The sequence below is a fragment of the Frieseomelitta varia genome, unplaced genomic scaffold, assembly GCF_011392965.1.
Source record: "Frieseomelitta varia isolate USP_RPSP 00005682 unplaced genomic scaffold, Fvar_1.2 scaffold_612, whole genome shotgun sequence".
Lineage (NCBI taxonomy): Eukaryota > Metazoa > Arthropoda > Insecta > Hymenoptera > Apidae > Frieseomelitta > Frieseomelitta varia.
In genome coordinates, this window is record NW_025110382.1 from 112,872 (window position 1) to 138,844 (window position 25,973).

Sequence of the window (25,973 nt, forward strand, 5' to 3'; positions counted from 1 at the left end):
ACACATTATTATGCATTGCTGATTTACACTATAACTAGACTACTAGTGCAGTCTGAATAGAAGAAAAAATGTCATGGCACATAAATTTTATAATATTCCAATCAAATATTATTATTTCGTAGTTCTTCGTTTAAAAATCCCCTTCACAACTAAACTCTACTAGTAGTATATAAACCTAATAGTTTTAATTTATATATTGAAATGCATAGTTTTTCACTCAGCCTTTTTCTTTCAGTATATGGTTTGTACATTCATTTTTAAAATCAATTACAATTTTGAAAGTAAAATAGTATTGTAATAATAAAAATAATAATAATTAGCTTTATAAATTTTCTATATAATATCCAAATTAATGTATAAATTTTTAAAATTATTAATGCATAATTATCTATTTTTATAAAATAAATACTTTTAATAAAATTTATTTTTTGTAATACTTACAATATCGCTAAACTTTAAAATGAGTAATTTTAGATACAATTTTCAATGAATAATTTTATTATAAACTCTATTGTTTGCTTGCACAAATGTCATAAGCAATTTTGTATTACCAAACTTGCAAATAAAATTAACAAAAGTATAACATAAAATTGACAAAAAATATATTCAATAAAAGAATTTTAAAATAAAATACTGTGTAATATATATTCATAGAAATAAATAAATTATCAAAACAATATTTTATGCATATTACACTGCATATTTTTCACATAAATTTTCCAAAACTTCTTTGCATTGAAATTTATAACATCTGTCTTTCTTTATACAATTAACAAAATTTCATCACAATTTAATTAATAACATTTATATATATAAAACAAAAATTTTTTATTGTTTATTTAATGATATTTTACGTGCAATAAATATAGCGAACTATTTATCGTTTCGAATTATTGTAAATGTTTAAACTTTATATTATAAAAAGTTTAAATACTTGTTTTTATATATACTTAATTTTGCTAAAAGTTATAATAGTGTAATTTTTTTGTCAAAAATCTATCACAAGAAAGTTACATGAAGAAAACATACACATCATATAAAATAAAATCTTCTTGAGATATTCTTCTGTTAGGAGAAATTTTGTTAAGTACATCGTCCGTAAAATTTTATGATATTATTAATCAAAATGAGGAGATATAAAAATTTCATATGGAAGATACTAGTAGCATGTATCGTGATGTCAAGTATCATATTATTCCAACATAATTTTTTATTAGTTGTTACTATACAAAGAGCGTAAAAAAGATATATTAAAGTTTATATGTTTAAATTTCTTAAAATGTTACGTCATAAAATAGTCTCCTCCTCTTGATTGATAATATTTGTATAAATTTGCATAACATTTGCATAGATATAGAATGATTGTTAACTACATATGTTTACATAATGTATATATACGTAGAATAAATTATACAATTATGTACAAATTAACTTTTACACACTTAACATATTCTGATATACATACAAATCGTTGAATTGTTACGTATATATAAATGCCCCTTTAGGTGCTTGACACCAAAATATACTACAATTAATTAAATGTAAATGTATCTTTTTTTTAATATATAAAAATTGTATATTTTAATGTAGATGGTTATAAATCTTGCAACTTGGAAAATGTAATAAATCTCTCATGGAAATAAAATGTATAAATAGTATTTTTGCTTTCTATTTTCTCGAAAAAATATGAATAAAAAGACAAAATATGTAAAAATGTTAAATATGTAAATGTATTAAATGTATTAAATATGGCAGTGATTAGATATTAAAAATCATTTATAATTAGGCCTCAACATAATACTTTTACACCAATCGTTTATCTATGAAATGAAATATTTTTCCATTTCTTCCAATTCATTAAATCGGATCCACACTATACAACAAAATATGTCACATAATAAAGTTATATAACTTGAACTAGAAAATCAAACTTACAACAAGATATAACATTTTTCCTATGAATTTGTTATACATAGCGTTTTGCTATTTAGTATAGAGCTATACTGATAAGTTATAAAAACTTGTTATACAATATTTTTTGTTATATAATACAGATCCAATCGCAAATTAAAGCAAAAAAAAGCTTAGTTGTTCATCAATAAATGATAAAAAATATATATACATAATATATATTCATAGTCAAAGAAATAAATCTGATTATAACAATTGAAAAATTTAAGTAGATGTAGTATGTAGTTTTGCTTACAATTATAATGGCAATATTCATTAATTCATCATTTATAATGAAAGTACTTTTGAGCATATATATGTAGATTAATCATGGGTTAATATAACTCAATTTGTTATCAATCTTTCATTTATAAGAAAAAGTATATTAAAAATAAAGTTACTTCAATCGTAAATGATTTCTTCTATTTTAAGCTGTACTTGTATGATTACTAGCACCACTGATAGCACTAAATAAAGCAGCACTATTACGTTTAAAATTTCCAATTTGTTCATCAGGCCAAATAGGTTCTCCAAGTAGTGATGACAAATTTTGACAAAGTTTTTGATAATTTTCTCGTAATACTTCTTGATATTCGTATTGATCGGATGTAATTAATTTACTATTTATCTGCAAAGCTGTGTAACATATTTTAACAAATTCTCTGAAAATCAGATAATTTCAATTAATAAATTTTAAGTAAGAAATTAACATAATATATTCAATATATACTAAACTTTGAAAAAAACAACAGTTTGAAACAATAATTCCCATAATATATAAAATATATTTTAAGGAACATACCGGAAAACATCTTTTAATTCTTCAACTTTATCATCTGGATATTGTGGAGAAAGTGCAGGATCTAAAAATGCAGAAGCATATGCAAGTGGTCCAGCATTTACTGTAACGCATATACTTCCTTGTAATCTTAATTGCAATTTTTTTACATCTGTTGGACCTATAAGAGCTACATCTTCTAATTCTTGGACACGCTGTCGCATTTCATCTAAAGCGACTTCAATTGGACTCAGTTCCATTATTCGTTTTTCAACTACTAGAATACGTTTTTTAATATACGGGAAAGAATATTGTGCTGAAATATAATGTATGTAATCAAGTATATATTTGCAAATAGTAAAATATATAACGATGAAGTAAATTTACTTGTAAGTATTGTTCTACGTTTCCACTGTTCTTCTGGAATACCTCTTGCTTTTCCTTCTTTAGTGAATGGAGTTTCAAACATAAAACATGATACATTATGATTTTGTTCAAACTCTGTTTGTCGAGTTTCTAATTCATATTTTTCAAAATAAGGTGTAACATGTGTTACTTGAATATATGCTATTTTTGGATCTAGTTCAGTTATATCAATAGGTATAGAATCCATTATCATTTTAACATTTTCTGAGCCAAATTTTTCAGAGTATAGATGATGGAGACGTTCTGAAATTTCAGATAAAGATGTAACTTTTGGTTCTTTATAAATATATTCTTGTCCATTTTCATCCTCAAAATATGCCTAAAAGCATAATTATTATATTATATTATATTATTATTATTATTATTATTATTATATTATACACTATCTTATACTTATTACATTATTATTATAGTATATATACGAAATGTAATAGAATAATATTATGTTTGTATATTAACAATGTTTACCAAACCAAAAAATGCAATTCTATAAAATCTTCCAAGAAGTCTTTTTCCAGACTTTGTAACTTCAACAATTTTATTACAGGCTTGTGCCAAATGGGAATAACAATTTGCTAAAGCTTCATAATTTCTTTTCACTTCATGTATAGGAACTATTAATCTGTACAAATGTCCAAGAAGTTCAAATCGTTCTGCTTTTTCTAACATTTCAGCACAAAGTTCTAATTGTTCAAGAAGTATATATTCGTTGTAATGAATATCTTGCACACCTAAAATAATATTATTGTTATAGATATAAATAATGTTATTGTTATAGATATAAACTTTTATATCTAGAGTAAAGTAATTCATTTTTAAGTAATTCATCAATATTAGAAAATTTTAGTCTAAATTGAAGCTTAAATTAAAAAATTCATTAAAAATAAAAATAAAAATGTTATAATTTTAATAAATTTCAATAAATATAATTTATTTTTTACATGATAAATGAATCTTTACATGATGTAAAGAAGCAATGCAAAAATAGATGAAAAGTAAAAAGAAAATTAAAAATAATAAAAAAAACGTAATTAAAAAAAAATTAAAAAATATATAATACAAACGTAATTAAAAAAAAATTAAAAAATACATAATACAAACATGTGCAAAACATACAAATCTCACCAGCATCAAGTTTAAGATTGCATTCATCCCTGGAAATGTTTTCAGAAATCTTATCAAAAGCTTCTGCTCCCCATGTATGTACTTTTCTCAATTTTAAATATTCTGCTATCAATGCGGCAATATGTAATTGACAACAAGCAGCCTAAAAAACATAGTATTATAACATAAAGTTAGTGAATTATTTTAAAAAATTTAAAAATATATACCTCTGAAAAATTCCCATCTCTTGCATGATTTCTAGCCATAGTTTCTAACCATGTATGTCTTAGTTCAGGTGTACTGGCGTAAGAATTAGCCAAACTATGTTGTAAATCTACCAACATTTCGGGATCATTATTATGTTCTCTCATTTGAGCTGTGGCCATCAAAACGGTCCTAATTCTTTTATTAAGATCTTTAACTTCTACTGGAAAACCAGTACCTTTCATTACTTTATCAGAAGAAGCATAGCTATTTATTAATGATAACGATTCTTGAAATCTTGAATTATTTAATCCAATAACGTTTCCAAGCATTTGCGAAACAGATATTATTACCTATTTTTGTAAATATAAAATATTCACGTTTGAAATATAGTTATTATTTTAAATTAATATTTTTTTCAGATACTTACTTGTAAATGAACCCTAGTTAAACCCTTCCTACTAGTAAATTCAAAATTGCTCCTCATAAGAAGATAAAGTAAAGCACAAGATTCCTGTCTAATAGAACTTAACTTACTATTACAACAACGTAATAATTCGTAACATAAACGTCCACATAAAACGGCATTTCCTATAAAAATAGTAATATCCAATTAATTAAAATTTATAATATGTAACTATAATATAACTTAAATATAGCTTAAATATTTAACTCTTTTTTTATCTCTATCAAAAAAAAATCACATACAATTATTAATTTTTACCTTGAAACAGAATTATAGAATAATTATTTAGAAAAGCTCTGAAACTGGCAAAAACATGCCGTAACAAAGTTTCAGATTGTCCAACTTGCAAAAATGATAAGTATATACTAAATACTTTCTGCATGATGAGATTATCACCATCTGTTGTTAAGAGCACATCCTATGCAAAAAAGAAAAATTAAATACAATGTATATTTCCTTTTAGCAAAATTTTTTGTGTACCTTAAAATGAATACAAAATAATCCTAAACAATCCAATGCAATCAAACCAACTTCTGTCGCCATATTTGCTTCTAACAAAGCTTGATGCACTTTTCCAATATCGCTTTCAACAAGATTTTCTCGTACAGTAGTATTATGTGGTTGCAAAGTACTAGTAATGGGTCCTTCATTAGAAAAATCAGGAGGTGCCATTCTGGCTGGTAGCGTCATTGCTTTCACTGTTCGAGGCTTTCCAGAATTATTTGTCATATTTGTAGCTATTTGTCTTTTTCCAACATATTTAAAATGATGAAGGCTCATTCTAAAATAAGAAATGAACGTAATAACAGCTATCCTACATTAAAAATAATTTTAATTCGATAGCAACTTACTCTATTACTGTAAAGAAACTTAAAATTTCACAATCACTGCATTGTTGCCACCAAGCAATAACTTGATGATCACCTAAATATTTTATTACAAACAAAAAACAAAGTAAAATATCTTTAACTTCCGATGATTGTAATTTATCACATCTAGGTGATGACTGTGTAACACTTAAAGAACGAGAATGTCTTTTTTTTTCTCCAGTACCATTTTCGATAGATTCACGAATAATAGTAGTTTCTTGTGATATATTCGATTGAGAAATACCAGATATTGTTGAAGTATCTGATTCTATACTAGTACAAGAATATCCATTAACTAATCCCTGGCCTGCTATGGCTGCGAAGTACGTAGAATCTCGTAAATGCATAGATGCCCTTATTGGAGATTGAGTCTCCAAATGTAATGTAAGCCTGCATATGTTTTTTTATGTAAATTGTTTCTTTTATTTTCTTTATTTGTTTTTAAACAATTATGATATTTTATAATTTGTTTTACGTTTACCTATGTATTGATTTTGGAGTTCCAGTGGTCGCAGTAGTACTGACAGTATCTTTATTTGCAAGAAATGAACTGCTAGTTGATATTCTGTTGATACCATTTTGTTTAATTTCTGTCTTATTGTTATCATGTATTGATTGTAATCGATGCAGATTTTCTAATACAATACTTAACCATGGTATATAAATGGATGCTATTCTACTTAACTGACCCTGTAATAATAAAATTATATTATTTTAGTAAAAGTATTGCTTGTATTAAAACAATATTTAATATAACGTTATAATATAATATTATATTACATTAAAAATATAGAGAAAGGTGTACCTTATTCTGATACCTATCATCAAGTTCATGCTTTGCCATTAAATCTCTTAATGTAGCTATTGCCACTTTACGAATTTGTACAATTTCATTTAAGGAAGTTTTAACTTCTTGCATTAATAGTCCAACTAAGAAATGATGTTTGCAAAAATCTTCTGACAAACAATATTCATTTATTAAATCTGTAATGAATATTTCAAATTAATGAATTTATTTCACTTTTCATAATTTTAAAATAGAAAAATATGCACATACAAATATCACCTAAACGAAAGTTTGAACAAAATTAAAATAGCTTAAATAAAGTCTTTTCAATAGTTTGTTATAAATTGTTGATTATTTTGTAAGCATTTAACATTTAAATAAAAAACTATCTTTTATCTAAAATTACCTATCGATTAATATTATTAACTATAATTTTAATTTCGTGAGATGTTTGCAAATTCATGCAATTCTTTTGCATTAAAATATTAAGATAAAATATTAAGTGATGAGTATTAAGATAAAAATATAAGATTTCATATAAAAATATAACATAAAAATGTGAATATATGTGAATCTTCTATACAGGGTGGGTCGTAAAAAAATAGTACAACTGCATTGAAGATGATTCTACATAAAAAAATAAATAATAAATTAAAATAAATATAAAAGTTTTTCATCTGCAGTCTTTTTTCCAAGAAAATCGGATTTGAAAATTCACGAGATATCATTTATTCAATCTAAAGATCTAAAAGATGATGCAATAATTTGATAAATTAAAAAACGAAAATACACTAGAATTCGCTAATTTGTCCTTAATTCATCGAGTCGAATTATGTATGTATGTAGCAGTGAAAATGACATTATTTTTAGTACATGTAATACAATAAAAAATGTATATTTTACAAACACCTGTCGCGTCATTTTAATTATATTTTCAGAAATAATCAAAAACAGAATACGATAGCCAAACTGCATTTAATCATATTTCATGAATTTTCAAACTCGATTTTCTTGAAAACGAAATTTCGGACGAAAAAGTTCTATGACAAATTTTTTGTATATTCATATAAAATTATCTCGATTGTATTACTATTTATTTTGCTATTGTATTTTGCAATGTGCCCATCCTGCAAAACTGTTTAAATTCCATTTCGTAATTTTCAGTGTATTTTAATGAAACAGGCTTGCATAGCAACAAACAAGATTACCATGAAAGTATTTTTTAAACATCTACTGATTGATAACGATTAATAACAAGAAAATAGTATACAACTCCCACTCACTATGGCTACAATAATAAATCATAATAAAAATGGGAGTGTATGACTTAACATACCATCACATTCTGGATCACTCTCTGTATCTTCTAAATAAAGCATAAAATGATTATATTTACAAAATTTTAAATATTAAGCATAAATTTAAATATTAAGTAAACTATTTAATTTTACCTCTTGAAGTAATTCGAGAGTGCATCATTGGTAAATTGAAAGATATATAATGTTCATGTGAACAAATTATTTGCAAAAATGTAAATTTGAAGTCATGTAGTGTACGTTGATCTCCAGGAGAGAAGTTGTCCATGTACAAATTTATTAAACAGAAAACAAATCCTCGATCCATAAATGTAAGACATCGCTATTTTGAAATATAAAAAATTAATAAGGAATATTTAAAAAATTAACATATATAATGAATTACTATTATCAGTAATTATAACATAAAATGAACTTGTTATTTATCTCACTTATTGTCTTTGTTTACAAACAAAAAATTTAACATACTTTTTAATTTTATAAAATTTAAATTTAATATACACATTTACTTACTTTTAAGAATTGTGCAAGACTTTTATTTAATTCATGTGTTTCAACCGGCATTTCTTTATATTTATTCATGAGATAAGGCATAATAACGTCCACTAAACTTCGAATTTTTTCATGGTATTCCACTGAAAATCTTTCATTTCTATGCATCTGTAAAAAATATTATTTGACTTATATTTGTTCACAAATTATATTTTATATGTTATTTATATTATTATTATAAACATACTTTTATCCTTCCTGTCGAAAGTAAATGCTGCGCCATACTTTTAATCATTATTTCAAAAAAGAAACTGGAATGATGCATAAACTTATTTACTACAAGAAAGTCAGTATTACTTGGCTGCAATAATGTAGGAAGATGTTTCCCTAGTTGTTCATGAACTGTTACAATACCGTTTCCTTGAGAGGGTGGCACGAAAACAAACTGTAAAATATAATAATATAATATTTACTAATAAAATTAGTCAATTTTATTAATATTTAGTAATATTTACCTTAATATAAGCTTGAAGTATTTCTTTTCTACCAGCTTCATGCACCATATTTATGAAATGTATTAAAACTCTTATAATATACAATCCAACTTCTTCATTTGTAGTGCAAGTTAATAATGTAAATAGTTGATTCAATATAGTAGGAAGAAATGTAATAACCGTAACTAATTGTACTGCGTGAGCAGCTTTTAATATTTTGCATGTTTCCGAATCTGCTGGTACTACTCCTAGTTTTGTATCTAGGATGCGTTCCATGTGAGCAAATAAATTATGCAAGTGTACATCACGTGTAAAAACAGTTGAAATCAACTGAAACGCTACTGTAAATACTGGTCGTTGAGAATCAACCCATATAATTTCTGGTCCAGCATTCTAGAACCAAAAAATTATAAATAATTATATTATTTTACAAAAATAATAAAATATAAATGTTTCATTTTATTTTTACCCCTTTCCCTAGTCCAAGAGGTTGTATTGAAAGATATCCTGGTGGTAAATGTGTTGCTACAGGTAATACTTGTATATTCATATCCATATCCACATTTAATCTATTTAAAATATACAAAATTACTACATATAAATATATAAATACACACGCACGCACGTACGTACGCACACAGAAAATAACGTAGTATATCAATTACAAATTTTATTTTGAAAACATCTCTTATATTTATATACCATACAATTACAATTATATATTAATATTATGTTAGTAATAATTTTTAAATTTATCATACCTTCCTTTATGCAATAATGGAGACCAAGCATAACCAACACAACTTTCAATACCATTTTCTTTTTTCTTATTCATATCACAACTTATGTGGTAAAAAGAAAACAGTAAGTGATGCTTAGAATGAAGTTTCGATGGAAGTCGTATTTTAATTTCTTCATACCAAGAAGGAACTGCATTATGATGTAAAACTGCGCAAGATGCTCGTAAGCATAAAAGTGGACCACCAGGTCTTCCATATATACACTATTAGGAAAAGATTCAAAAAATTTTAGCGATAGTTTAATACTCTATGAAATAATTTATATTTTACATACTCTTAAGGGTGTAACATTTTCGCAATCATCGTCTCGTAATTCAACAATACATGCAATGTTTCTAGCTCTAGTGAATATTTTTTGTGTGTCAAAGCTGAGAGTTTGCGGATACACATAAAGATGATTAATATAAGTTGTGTATGGATGAACATCTTTCTCTGAAGTACTTTCAAATTCTGGAATTTCAAGAGTTGCTTCAGATATTGGCGGTAATGGAAATGGTTTTAAAGCTGCTAAAGATGTAGACAATGTATCTATAAAAAAAAAAAATTAAGTTTTGTTATTTACATCTATATATGTTATAAAAGATGTTATTTTTTAGATACATACTGTCAGGTAAATCTGTAATTGACTCAATTTTTATTTTCAACCAACCAGGTATCACAGTCAATTTACTAAGTTTTTCAGGCCTATAATAGAAAATATTAAAATATGTATCATGTATAACTTATTATATGTCTTTGTAATGCATACTTTCTATATTCTGAAAGAAGTTTGAGTAATTCTTCATCTTTTATTTTATTTCCCTCCTGCCTATATATTGCAGGAAAGTCTGATGATGTATCCAATTCATTACTGTATAATCTAAATAATGGTCTAGCAGCCCAAGCAAACGGCATTCTATAATTTCCCAATCTATAAAATTTATAACATTTTAATTTATAACATTTTAACTTCTCAATGTGTAGAAAAGTATAGGGTAAAAATATAATCATATACCTTTGGCAACATGCTCTAACTTGTTTATGTACTTTTAAACCTAAACGTGGATCTTTCGTAGCTCTTAAATATGGTTCAGAAGTTTGGCATATATTTCCTTGTAATATTTTATCTATTCTTACAACCAAGAATATGTCAGGATGAGGATTACTAATACTAAATATGGCCTACAAAAGTATATATTAGTAAATTACACAATAATTACTAATACTAATACTAATATGGCCTACAAAAGTATATATTAGTAAATTACACAATAATATTAATATTATTATCAAAAATTTGAAAAAAGAAAAGAAAGAACAAACCTGTTTGGGATATTTAATCCAATCTAATGGTATATTTTTCAAGTCATCTGGTAATTTAATATTTTCTGTAGATTCTGTCATAATTCCTACAGGACTTAATTCTTTTACCATTTCTTGAACAACTTCATGATTAATGTCAAAATGAAAATTTTCCGTTAATTTTCTGCCATTTCTTGCGTCATAAAGACTTAATGTAGTTTGATATGGTTCCACTTGACATAATGATTCCTTTTCATCTATTGGTGCTTGTAATCTAAATTTAAGACTTTCACATTTTACAAAAATTCTCTGTCCAAATTGTTCTTTGTATGGATCAATATTCTGTTCATTATAATTGCCTGGTTGTTGTTTATTATGTGGAATATGAGGGTAAATATCAAACAGTAGTTTACGATTTTCTCGCCTGGCTAATGCTATACTGGTATCTGTTTCCCTAGAATATTTTATCAATTGTGGATTCATGCTTTGTTCCAAGCCTTTGAGTGTTCCATAAACCTACAAAGAATATGAAAAAATTAATTTAAAATATTCAAACAAATTCAAATAATGCTTATCTTTACCTGCATAGGTTGAGGAGAGGGAGGAGGTGTATTGCATGCTCTTTCTAATGAAGCAGCACGTTTTTCTTCTTGTTGTTTATAATGTTGTAATACTGAACTTAATTTTAATAACCAATCCTGCATATCTGTCTCATTGTCTGCTGCTAAAGTATATGATTTGTGGGTCCCGCTCATTCTTAATTCAAAACAGTATCTTCCACGTTTTGGATTCCTAACAACTTCAGTGCAAAAATCCATTACTATCGTTAGTTTAGCTTCACCCTTCTTTTCATCCTTAAAAAGCTCAAGAATGTATGTGCCGTCAACTTCTTGCCGAAGATGACAGAATCTTCTCTTAAATGATTTTGAACCAATATTTGCAAACATACGATCACTACTACCAATTTCTGGACCTTTCATTAAGTAGCCCTCCTTTGTTATTCCATTACTTTTTGTTAATTCCTAATAAAATTGAACAAACTATTTTAACTTCTTATTATTCTCTTATGGATTCATTAATTTAATTTTTCGTACGTTTAGAATAATAATTAGAACAATAATAGATGGATTTGATAAACATTATAAAAGTGACAGCTAAAATTATTTTTCAGCAAAATTATATGAAAAAAACTAACATTTTTTACACCATTAAAATTTGTACAGAATATCTCGTAATCGTGAACAAGCAACTACATTTAAAAATGAATCAGAAAAAAAAAAAACACTTTTTCGTTCAAACCCTTATTTTCAAAAAAATCGACATTAAATATTTATAAAATATGCTTAAATTACATTAATTTTTGAACTAAGCACAAGTGAATACCTAACAGATTATTCTGAAAAATAAATGAGAAATGTAGAATACAATTTTTTCATAAAATATTTTATACAAATTCAAATTCAATTTAAAAATTTATTAAGTGCACGTGTATCAAAAATTTTTAACAAAAAATATTCAAAATCCTTTTTTTTTTGAAAATAAAGCTTTAGAAAAAAAACATTTTATTTTACATTTTTTACTTATTTTTGCATATAGAGTATCTTTGTATAAATCATTTGCTCCTATCCAATACGAAATTAATCAAATTCAAGTATGCTACAAGTATACTACCTGATGCTATTGATACTATAAGTGAATATCGTTTTCAGATACTAAAACTCACATTTTTTTTGTAAAATTAATTAGTATTTTCTTTAGCTCAATAACTATTAGCTTCAAACCCAGCATTGTATTTGACAAATTTTCAAACTCGATTTCCTCGAAATCAAAAGCTTTAATGAAAAAATTTTACTTTTTTTCGACAGTTTTATATGAAAAATCGATTTTCATTAAACACCTTGTATGTAAAATATAATATACGATCAATAAGGATATTCACCTGAAATAACTTGTTTTCTAGTGAAAAAAAATCCTTGAAATGAGATTTATTGCGTTCGAGGCTAATCAGATGAATATGTTTTGATTTTTTAATATTTTACATTTTTAAAGATATCAGGGTAATCTTGACGCCGTATATGTTTTTGATATAGTATTATAGCCGCTGAAAAGACGAATTCAAGAATCTAATATGATTGATGATTGACAGTTGTTGTATCTTGAGCTACAAAATGACACAAAAATCTGTAGTAAATTTGCCAATGTAAATAAATGGAATATGCATTATTGGTGGATATCCGCGATAACTTTGACAAATTCGCTAACAATGGAATGTCAATGATGTGGAATTGTAGATGACATAATTGGTCCCTTTGTTATCGATGAAATTCTAACTGCTAACAAATGCGTTGATTTTTTAAAAGAGAAATTATTCTAATACATATTAATTATCTTATTTTAAGAAGTTTGTTCCGTATACTATGGGTGAATATCGAGAAAAACAATTAATGAATTATCGCTAGATTAGGTGCGATAGCCCCATTCCTTGGCTCCCGCGTTCCCTTAACCCGGGATTACCCACGTGAAGGTCTAGTCGCTGGGATGTACCTGCGCTAGACCCCCAAGTGGGTAATCCCGGGTTAACTTGAGCCCATTAAATTTTTTTTGTGACGAATAATAAAGCAATCTATCGGGACGCAACAACGCCAAAGAATAATGAGCTTTGCAAATAATGAGATTTTGCAGATAAATTACGCTACATTGCAAGCCGTTCATACATTATTTTTTGATAAAGTTTATAAAAATATCGAGAAATAAACTGCTATCTACTCTAAACGAAACATTGAAGATAAGTAATGTATGAACAATCTACAGATTTTTATATTGTATCTTAAAATCACTAAAAGTCATCATATTATAGGTTGTTGAATTCGTCTTTCCAGCAGTTATAATATTGTAAAAAAAATATATGGTGTCATTTAAAAAGGTCTTTAATATTTTTGAAAATGTAAAATATAAAAGTCAAAACATATTCGTTTGATTAGTTCTTGAATGCAATAAATTTCATTTCAAACATTCATTCTAATGATTTTTTTATAATCATTAGAAAACGTTATTTCGGGTGGATATTCTTATTGACTTACAATATAATATAAAATGTATATTATAAATATAATATTATGTAAAATGTAATACGATACAAAAAATAATGTATTTAATATTTAAATCTTATTTAACCAAATATAAATGCAAGTGAATGAAAAACACCAATTAAATAATTCAACAATAATTATAATTCATTTATAAGATTTATGTTAGAAGTAAACTATCTTACCTCATCAACCTGATCTACTTCTGTATCAATTTCGTATACTTCATCTTTTAGATCATCTGTCTTTGCTATTCTAAAAAGTAAGAAAATATATGTAAACTGCTACAATATATTTTATTTTGTATCAAATAAAATTGTATCAAATAACGGGGTATTTGATAATAATGTAAAATATGTGAAATATGATCATATGTAGAAACATCATTACAAGTACAGACTTGTAATGATGTTAAAATAATAAATGATAAAAACATACTTAGGTAATTCAAGATAAGTTCCACTGTATGCTGAATATTTATAATGTATGAGATTCCAATTAGATGTATAACTTTTTAAACATTCTTTTGTAAGTAGATTCTCTCCTCCTTCATTATTTGAAGTTTGTGACACAGTCGGTACTAAAGTGCGATACCTTCTAGGTAATACCACTTGCTATATTAAGAAAAAATATATCAAAACAATTATAAAAATAATTAATTTTTAATAGTAAAATAGAATTTAATTTAAAAAATAAAAAGTTATTAATTTTATTTTTTACTAATTTTTTCAGTATTAAAATTAAAAATGTTATATGTTTATTAAATTTAAAAATTATATATATATATATATATATATATATATATACAAGGTGTTTCCTGTAACGCGACGCACGATTTTTCTCCTACTTACAACCATCTGACAAAAAAAAAGTTTAGAACAAAAGTTGAACGGTGCAAGGTGTACAGTTAGGTATCAGTGAAAAGAAATTTCGAAAACTGTTTGTTTTCATAGCTAAGTCAAGGTCACTTTGGATGAAACAAATGGGAACACATAATTTTTTTTCCACCGTATTGTAGAGAACATCGGGACGAATTCAAACTACATTATATGTTATATTTTTATTAACGTGTTACTCCATTCACAGTAGTGGAAATCGTTGCTTCAGAAGGTTGCTTTCATTGCGGAAATCTATCTCTGTACACTTTAGTAGCTTCTCGAGAATTTCTCTTGCATTCGCCGAAAATTCACAGCACTTCAACTCCTCTCGAAATTTGAAAAAGAACACATTGTTGCAAGCGATTACTTTGTACCAAATATTGGAAATATAAAACGAAGGTACCGCAATGAACACACTGCGAATAGATTCTAGTTCTATGTTTACATTCAATAATCTGAGGTCAACTATGTTTACACTGTCTTAGAATCAAATCCGACGAGAAGTTGAAGTAAGCTAAATACTTCATATTTCCACTACTGTAAATGGAGTAACATGTCAATAAAAATATCATATAATACGTGTTTTGAATTCGTCTCGATGTTCTCTACAATACGGTGGAAAAAAAATGATGTGTTCCTATTTGTTTCATTCAAAGTGACCTTGATTTAGCTATGAAAACAAACAGTTTTCGAAATTTCTTTTATTGATACTTACTGTACACTTTGTGCCGTTCAACTTTTGTTCTAAACTTTTTTTTGTCAGATGGCTGCAAGTGGGAGGAAATCGTTGCGTCGCGTTACAGGAAACACCCTGTATATATCGCGTCGAAAATTGTTTAATTTAGTGTGATTATTTAGTTTAATCTAACTTAACTAGCAATTTGATTTCGTTCAATTTAATTTCAATCGGGAAAATCGCTTTCACGCAAGGAAAAAGAATTTAGTTTTATTATTTAGTTTAATTTGAGTTTAATTCAATTCCATTTTGATTATTAGTTATTAATTTAATTTAGTCAAATACGCGGGAAAATCGTTTCTATACAAGAAAAAAAGAATTTAGCTTAATTTAATTCAATTATTTAGTATAATTTAGTTTAATTGTTAATTTGATTTCGTTTAATTTAATTCAGTCAAACATGCAGGAAAATCGCTTTTATACAAGAAAAAAGAATTTAATTTTATTATTTAGTTTAATTTAATTTAGTTATTAATTTGATTTTAATTCAATTCAATTTTGATTATTAGTTTAATTTAATTTAATCGAATACGCGGGTAAATCATTTCTATACAAGAGTAAAGGAGTTTAGTTTGATTTAGTTTAATTATTTCGTTTAAAATGGCGAAGAAGAAAGATCGTAATAGCCAGTTTTCTTAAGGGGATCGTTGCGAGGAGAAAATTTCAATCATCAAGATCGCGATGCAGATACTCATTTCGCGAAAAGTATTTTTTAATGTTCTCGCAGGCATTTGAATTTTGCGAGAAAACAGCTTTGGAAAAAATCTGAGGCTTACGTTTCAAAATAAAGGGTAATAAACTGGATTATCCTAGGATTTATTATTATTTTTTTTTTTTTTTTTTTTACAAAATTACAACAATTCGAAGTGACAATCTTTTATCAAATGTGCGAACGTTTTCGTCCGTCTCTGTGCGTTTAATTCGGAAGCGAATCGTAACGACGAGCGTGTTTACAGGCTTCTTACTCGCGACCGAACCGGCCACGTGCGCCAGAGAATTAATTAACACGTCACGCGTGATCGCTTGCACGTTCCACCGCTGAATCCCATCAGCGTGGAAGCTTACGGTGTCGTTAAACTGATCGTTATCCAACCGCAAATATCGCTCGTATCGTCGGATCCAACTCTACACATGTGTTCGACATTTTAGATTTTATATTCTCCCGTCAGCCTCGACATTTCGCCGTACGTGGATTTCAAAGGCTCGCGTCATGTGCTTTAATGTCGCTCGAAATAAAATCAGTTCTCGCGATGTCGGATTCCTGTGACACGAAATGACTGACTGGACTGCTGCTGTATTTTAGTGGGTCCTTTGTTGAAAATATTTAACTTTTATTTTAAATGAAAGAATTAGGTTAAGATACGTAAGTAGACAAAAGAATAGCAATAGTTAAGATAAATAATAAGTATAGGATAGAGCAAAATAGGATACAAAATGTATGATTATGTAAATGTTATAACGTGTAAAAGTTAGGATAAATGCAATGCGAAATGTGCAATGTAAAAACCGAAGTCAATTTCATGGCCAAAGAGGCTGAAATAAAAATGTATACATTTAATTTTTATTTTGGTACTTATATTTGTAATTAGCAATTAATTTCTCACAATTAATTGGCACTTATGTTCGTAACTAGCAATTAATTCACCTCACAATTTTTCTATATATCGTCTAGAACTGCAAAGCGTATAAATTACAAATTAATTGTAAGATCATCCTGTAAGTTCGATCCGCTTTTTATGGCAGTTGTTTGTGGTAAAATTTGGAATACACCTGCAAGTGCTATGAACATATGTAATCACCCGCTCGTTCTAAAAAATCTTTTCATCTTTTTAGCGAAGATATAATGCCCTCGCTGTACAATTTTTTATTTTTTTATTTTTCGAGTTCTTTTTTAATAGTGCCAATATTTTTCGCCAACTAAAAAGTGTTACAACGATCAAAATAGGTGATGATCTGTGGGAGAAGACTTCTTCAAAATAATTTGACAATTTACTACATTATTGTTGCATCGTTGTTTGACAATTTAATTCGTATAACTTGAAAATAATATTACTATCAAGAACTCATTTTTCTAAACACTATTACATCTTTTCTTCAAAAATTTAAAATTAACATAATCCCAGATATGGCGATCAACGTGTTAACTTACAATTAGCTAAATCTTAGAGCTAAAGTGGAGCAGTGGAGGGGATCGCCCCACCAACTAAAGAGGTGGGGGAACAGGCCGCCAGTTCTGACTTAATATATTCTTAAAATTCAAAAGTTTTCATCTCTCGTCTGTTTCATTTTCAATGGACATTTTAAATTTCAGAGGGAAATTTCTTTTGGATAAACGGTTAAAAAATCCAATAGAACTGTTAGTTCGTTTTCTCTTTGTTAGCGTGAGTCCAAAATTGTTTGTAAACTGTGAATTATTCTTTATATCGTGTCTAGTGTTAGCTGAATTCAAACACAATATCGATAAATTTTCAAACTCGATTCTCTCGAAGACGAAGCATTTTACAGAAAAATTTTATTCTCCGCTATTTACTTATTTTCTCACGTAGAATGATCTACTAGATATTTTTTTTTTCTGTCACGTCTAGAATTAACTAAATCGAAATGTAATATCGATAAATTTTCAAACTCGATTTTTTTTTAAAACTGCATCATTTTAACGAGCAAATTTTATTCTACATTTTTTATTTATTTTCGCACGTAGAATAACTTTTTGTTAGATGTACCTTTCTGTCGCGTTTAAAATTAGCTAAATTCAAGTATAATATCGATAAATTTTCAAACTCGATTTTCTCGTCAAAATACGAAGCATTTTACAAAAAAAATTTTATTCCACGTTCTTTACTTATTTTCGTAGGTAGAATAACTTTCTTAATTTAATTATTCCCTTCTACCGTGTCTAAGAATTAACTAAATTCAAGCAAAATATCGATAAATTTTCAAATTAGATTTTCTTCGAGACGAAACATTTTGCAAAAAAATTCATTATTCTTCATTCTTCACTTATTTCCGGATGCAAAGTGACCTTCTTAATTTAATTTGATCATTCTTTTCTATCGCGTCTAAAAGTATAACACCGATAAATCTTCAAACTCAGTTTCCTCGAGAACCGGTGGCTTCAGTGAAAAAATTTTATTCTCCCTGCCCGACTCGTTTTCTCACCTCTTACTCTCGTTGCGTCACTAGTTACGGGACACCCTGTGTATTTATTACGTCCTTCACCGTCTCACGCCAGCGGCACACCTACTCGTTCCCGCGCAGAGTCCAACATTTGCATTTTACCAGTTTCATCTGCCTCGGGCGAACCTCGTAGGGTGTCTCGCGAGAAGCAAACGAATGAAATTGAAAGAACAAAGTGGACATCTACTGTGACTGTCTTGTGTCAGAAATAGACGCGCGCGTCTTCCGCGACCAATAAGCGGCGTCCTTGAAATGTCGCGCGGGGTTCTTCGACGAGCAAAGCCTTCGATGTCACGAAGGAAGCCTTCGTGTATCTCTAGCACGAATCACAGAGCATTCCCAAGATTGATTCACGGTCAAGAGGAAAAGAAAAGTTAAGTCACGCGAATTTACATCAGACGCGGGTGGGTGGGATGGATTCGTAGGGAACCGCGTTTCCAAGAAACTTTCGTTTTCTCGATCGATGCGAGGCGAACGAGCCTCTTCTCTGGCAAGCGTCTCGCGCGCGATTTAATAGACCGCTCCGCGTCTCCTCGCGTTAAATGGTTGTTGACCCACGACCGCCGGCAATCGGGCCAATCAACCGGCACGAGCTTCTTGCCCCGCTTTTCCAATCCATGCCGCGGTGAAATGATAATCCGCGGCACGTTCGCGTGCATATCGTATGTATCATCTCTCTTTCGGGATTTTTCGGATTCAACCGATTCTCCGGCTCTTGTGCGCGTAATTGGCGCAATTTGGTGCCGGTGTTTTCGATACGAATACTTCGAATTTGACTGATTCGTAAGACTTGAAAGTAGCTACCAGTAACTCTCAGCAATATTATTTAAATCTACGGAGTAGTTACTACGTAGTTTCGTAAAAAGAAGAAAGAAAAAAATTATTACAGTTTGAATTGAAGCTCGAAGCTTCACCTCGACTTCCGAAATGCATATCGTTTCGTTCGAAGATGTTTTTACATCAAGCGTTGAACGAGTAAGTGGGGATACTTTTTTTCTTGAAAGCGTGGAAAAAAATTCTTTTTTTTTTTCGTTGCTGAAAGTACAATGGATTCGAGGATTAATAAACCTCCTCGAAAACTTAACGTACGATTACTTTTGACGATCATAATAATTTCATTTTTATGACCGTTTTATCGAATTCGGAATTTTAAGCACAGAAAATGGCAACATTTTTATTATTATGTTCAGAGTTCAATATATTATAATATATAAATTATGTTCAGAGTTCAATGTAAGGAAATTTTAAGAAATCGTTGCAGAGGAGCTTCCGATATTCAAGTCCATAATAATTTCAATCGAGAAAAAATTTTTCAACTATTTTATTTTTTTTTTGTACTTTCGTTATTCATGGTCGCATCAATCACTTGTGTAGGTCATCAGCGACTTGAAACTGAATATTACAATTTATTGTATTGTATATTGTAATATATAGGTTAGGTTTATTGTGATATTTATTGTAATATATAAGTTAAGTTTATTGTATTATATAGGTTATCAGCGACTTGAAAGTAAATATTACAATTTATTGTATTATATATTGTAATATATAGGTTAGATTTATTATGATATTTATTGCAATATATAATGTAATATATAGGTTAGGTTTATTGTGATATTTATTGTTATATATAGGTTAGGTGTATTAGTTGTAGTATTGATTCTTTATCCTCTAGGTTGTTCTTCAGGAAAGGACTTATGTCTATTTTCTGCATTGGACAGTAATATGTTCCACTATCAATTGAACTTTGCACAAATTACAAGTGGAGAAATCTTCTTTGTCGAAGAGATTACTGGTGGGTGAATTTTGTATTTTTGTGGCTCGTTATGATCCCTGAGATTACAACTTGATCTTGGTAGAGAAGAAGCAATTGTGTTTTCATATATCCACTATGTAGTAGTATGTAATATTTACATAATTATGATTTTACACATTTGGAACATTTTTGAGAAGAAAAGTGTCTTCACTTTGCCATTACGCAAACATCTTATTGTTGGAATGAAATGGAACTTGCACGATTTGTTTTTACAAAATCCTAACAATTTCAATACTTTAATATTAATACTGGAAAATTTCTATCAGAGACATATATTAAAGAAAAAAAAAAAAAGAAAATAGAAAATCTTTATAATACAATAAAGAATACAAACTTCTGTTTGTATAATTTTACGAAGAATCATTCAAACGTCCAGAAATAGATCTGTTTCGTGTCTACAAAATTTCTAACAAAAATTACAAATTCATTAGTCACTTCGACTAATTATGACTTTGATAACTCCAACGTCAATGAGAGTCACTGCATCTGCGAGATTTTACCAAAACGAGCTCGGATTCGAGTTGGAGTGACAAAAAAGGAGAGAACATTTACTCGGCGCGTTGCTTGTATAAGTTCGTGGAATTAAATCCAGATGCGCGTTGATTACATTCGCGCGCCGATGGTTTCGATCCTCTTTACCAACTGGTAAATTCTGAGTGAGTCAGACGTTACCGAGAAATGTTTTCGAGAAACGTGCAGCGAGATAAACAGCCGCGTTAAAATTCTTCTTCGCTTTCCTAACCCCGTTCCTGACCGGGGCTGATCGCGAATCAAAGCCGATTCGAAGAAGAGAGGAAAGGAGGATCGATTGTCGTCTCTCTGTGTCACGCTCTGCGCGACTTTGGAATTTCTGGCATTCGAGTTCTTCCATCAACGGAAATCGATAATCACGGGCGAGTCGTGCCGGCTCGCGTTAATACACGATGAAAAGCGATTTGACATGTTTCCTAGCCAATTATCTGTCAACTGCTCTGACAAATTTGTCAGGAAATCGTCTTACGTCGAGGACGTCGTTCGATGATTGTTACCTTGTATTTTCAAGGAGATTGAAAGAAAAAAGAAAAAAAGAAAAATAAGATCGTGTGGCAATCGGTCGAAAGAACTTCGATCGTCGACAGTTTCTCGAATAATCCTTTGTGAGAAATTGTCAAGAGCAACCGTTTGTTGTACATTAAATTTTGGACAAAATCGCCATTTGTGCTTTGAATTTCGCATAAAACTAGAAAAACAAAAGTTCGACGATGATATTTATTAAAGTCGAAGCTCAACACTACCTAATAGATTGCAATTTTTCTATATGCATGAAACATTGACGTAGAAACATATGGGAGATGTAAAAATCTCGATGAAACATATACCGGGTGTCACCTAAGATTGGAAGTTGAAATATTCGAAACAATTAATTAATCGTATGGTAAAAATTGTTGAATGGTTTTGAATTAATTGATTGTTGCAATTGATATTTTGTGACAAAAAATTGAATGGTTTTGAATTAACTGACTGCTGATATTTTTTGATTCAGTTGATACATAGAAGTACATTAAAGGTTAAGTTTGAAGGTTGAGCTTTGACGGCAAACTGGTTTTGAATTGAAATTTTCGATCGTTGCACGTCCAGGAACTTATTAGTTATGCTAAAATTTCTGCGACCTCCTTTCTCACACTTTGAGAAACTGTCGTAGATGACTCCTTTATACTACATAATAAAACACTAAATACTATATAGTAAACACTGTATACAGGGTGATTAACATAACTTGCAGACCTGAAATAACTTTATCGTAAAATATCTCCTTGATCAAGTTTAGGACCAATATGGCTTAATACTTTTTTGTTTGGAATTTAATATTCTTTCGATTCGAAGAAAAAAAATATGTATATAGTCCAACTAAAAAAAAAAATAGACCTTGAAATTTCGGAAATTTCAAAACCCCTCACCACACACAAAAAATTAATACGCCATATTTTACGTCCCTTAAAACCATTTAATACAGCTTTATCGTATCAAACAGCTTCTCGTTAGAGACATAATTTTGAAGTTATTTCAGGTGTGCAAGTTCATCACACGAATCATCCTGTATACAAAAAACTATCGAATAAGATTTAAATTCAATTGGTCGCACGAGCGACCAATGAAATTCGAAAGATTCGGCAAAATGGCCGCGGGCCGCGGGAGGGAGAATCGTTTTGGCGCGTTAACTTCTTACGCTGGAACGACGTGTTACGCACGTCGAGAATATTTGGCCGAAAATTGCAATATTTTCACAGTTTTGAGTATATTGAGATATAATCCAGGCAAAGCAAATGATAAATTTATTACTTCTTAGTAATTTTTACCCAGTGATATACCGATGAATTCAAGAAGAATTACGTGGTTTGGTCACTCGTTATGGTCCGCGAACCAGTTACTAGCGCAAGAGGTTAAACGCGTCGGGGGATAACCGTTGCTTCTTAAGTCGTTGGCGATGTGTTGCTCGATGGGAGGTAGATCCGGGTGCATCGGGGTGCACTTACGCAAGGCCGGAAGCCGTAAATTTGATTACAAGACCGGCTAGTGAATCGTGGCCGCAGTGTCATAAAGGTTCGATTACGCGACAACGTTCCGCGGGAGCTGCTGGCAGTTAGCTTTTATGGGAATATGCTGCTGCGTGTCGTTCTACCGAAGGAAGATTTGCTCGATGGTGACAGCCCCTGCAACCGTCAAGGTGACTACCGACTTATTCTGTCCTCTTTATTCTTCGTTCCTTCCTCTTTATACGCGAGACTATTCCAACCACGTGTCAAACATTCGCGCCTATTATTCCATCCTTCTCTCTACACAGAAAATTAGAATATTTTCTACACAGAAAAAGTATACCTTTTTGTCTTTCCGATGCACGTTATCTTTTTCCTCGTTTTTATTTTTCTTGAACTCCGGCGGGCACGTTGTTTTTTTTTCTTTTTTTTTTTTTCGTGATTCCTAGTGGTTTCCTGGTGTCACCGCGGGTCTTCTATTATCGTCACGGCAAAGACCTTGGTAAAGTTCAAGGTCTGGGGGGGGCTAACGTAAATTTAGACCCGTGGACCGAATTCCATTTGCGAAAGCCTCGTCCCAAGCACAACGCCTCGCAATCGCCTCCGGCCAGCCGAGTTCGCGGCAGTTTAAAGGGTTAGCTCGATAGCCTCTTGCCGGCTATTGAAATTACAGTTTTAACCTCCGAACGATTCTCGTCCCGGATAACTAACACAATGCGTGAATAAAATTTAAGTGTATTATCAAATTAAACAACAAATTTTTCGAAAAAGATTAAAAGGCCGCCATATTATTTTATTTTAATGATTACATTTAATGACAAAAATATTATTTTATGTTAATATAATAAGGGTGTCCAATTCCAATTTATCATTTAATTTTACTATATTATTGTCTATAAATTTACATTATTATAAATTTGAAAATTTTAAATTTAATTATCATTTAAATGTCGTTATTTAATTTCATATTTAATTTTTAAAGTTTGAAAATTTGAAAATTTTAAATTTAATTATCTATAAATTTATATTATTAATATTAATTAAAATATCACCTTCGAACGATTCTCATCCCCCCTCCCAGCTCCCTCTCCCCATCAGTTCGCTGACAAGATTCAAAATCAACCAGCCACAAAATAACTTTTCGTAGAAATTGTAAAAAACAGTTGATCGTTGCAAAAAAAACAAAAAAAAATTCTGCGTGTCTACTCAGGGGGGGAGGATTAAAACGAGAAACTGGCTGCAAATGCGTGCGATAAAGGTGCAGCGGCAGAGTAGGAGATTGTTAAGAAGGTCAGGTCGATAATAAGAACACGGATCATCGGAGGGACGTTATTTTTAACAGCTGGCCGAGTGAGGTCCTCCGTGAGCGTCCGTCGGATAGGAAACGCACCGGAAAAGAAACAAGAGCGGATAATTAGCAGTTTCCCGACGGGCGAACGTTTAGCTGAATATGGCATATAATTTCCAAAAGTCTGTAGCTAAGGCTGTCTGCTAATTGTAGATATGTGGATATAAGAAATATCACATCTCAGTCATGATACTTATGGTCACTTGTTGTTCAGAGTTTTAAAAAGTTAGACATTACAAATGCGTATAGAAAAAAATACTTCTCTTCGATAAAATGAATATGATGAATTTACAGGTGCATAAAATTTACTAATTTGCTAATTAACTAATTTACTAATTAACTTGTAGTAACATTTTTACATATTTACTTTACGTGACAATTTGTGTGGTATTTCCTAACAACTTGAAATATAATATAGTATATAATATATAATATAATATAGATAATTTTATTTTTCGGCTTCACAGCCATGAAAGTGGACTTGGTTTACATTTCTCTCTTTTTTCATTCTCTCTGTTTCTCTCACTCTCGCTCTTCACTCTTCATATCTGTTTTATACTCTACTTACCCTATACTTTTGTTACAATTTACACTAACCTACACTATACTTTTATGCTATACTTAACAATTTAACCTCGATTGTATTACCCAACTCCTCTTTCGCTTATCCTAGATTACCCTTTTATTTTCTACCTTATTGCTCTAATTGTTTACGAATGTACTGCATATTTCCTTTACCCGCGTTTGGTTGTCTTCTCACTTTCTATTTTTTAGTTCTCCTCTTTCTGGCCTCCTTGATTTTGCTTCTTTTTCCCATTTGATTTCTTCTAGCCATCTTTCCGTTTTTTCATTCCTTTTGCCTCTCAGGATGTCCTCTAGATTTACCTTTCTGCTTGTTACCCTACAGTCTCTCACCAGGTGCTGCAGTCCTGGAGTGTCCTCACAGAACTCGCACTTCCTTTTCTCTTCGTCCTCCCAGTATTGATTCCATTTTTCCATGCATCCTCATCTAGCTTGGGCCATTAGCTGCTGACTTTTTCCGTTTCCTAGTTTCTTTAGATATTCTGGTAGTCCTATTGTCTGGATGTGTTTGTATCTTTCATTGTACCTTGATTTTTGTATTTTGTTGTGCTGCACTTGGCCCTGTCTTTCCATATCTCTCTTTCTCAGGTTCTCTATTATTTCTTTGCCGCTTCTTCCTTTCTTTATTTCCTGTTCCAACCCGAGTTTACTCAGCCCATTTCTTATTAGATATTCTTCCCAATATAATATAATATAATATATATTATAAATGAAAACATATTAACAATTTAACAAGTTTAACAATAACATTATGACCAGAAGTGGCGTCAATTTTGAAATAACGTAGGACTACTTTTCCACGATAACAACAACAACTGTTGGAAGATTGTTAGTCGCGTTTGTAAGGACAAGCGCGTGAAATTACGTTGA

The 25,973-nt window shown here is 29.6% G+C and overlaps 1 protein-coding gene across 1 annotated transcript; it reads right to left on the bottom strand.

The window, feature by feature from the left end:
* Positions 1–2,377: 2,377 nt before the first annotated feature.
* Positions 2,378–25,520, bottom strand: LOC122534553 (dedicator of cytokinesis protein 9). The gene is made up of 28 exons (XM_043665312.1): positions 25,407–25,520; positions 14,492–14,667; positions 14,239–14,308; positions 11,642–11,989; positions 10,989–11,483; positions 10,681–10,847; positions 10,435–10,596; positions 10,291–10,370; positions 9,961–10,214; positions 9,648–9,889; positions 9,356–9,455; positions 8,908–9,279; positions 8,640–8,837; positions 8,414–8,560; positions 8,036–8,222; positions 7,921–7,950; positions 6,603–6,781; positions 6,279–6,487; positions 5,780–6,187; positions 5,409–5,709; positions 5,295–5,346; positions 4,893–5,053; positions 4,486–4,815; positions 4,280–4,421; positions 3,623–3,885; positions 3,116–3,473; positions 2,753–3,044; positions 2,378–2,612 (listed from the first exon to the last, which is right to left on the bottom strand). The coding sequence occupies exons 1-28, from the start codon at positions 25,518–25,520 to the stop codon at positions 2,378–2,380; spliced, it is 6,072 nt and encodes a 2,023-aa protein (XP_043521247.1).
* Between the last annotated feature and the right edge of the window lie 453 nt (positions 25,521–25,973).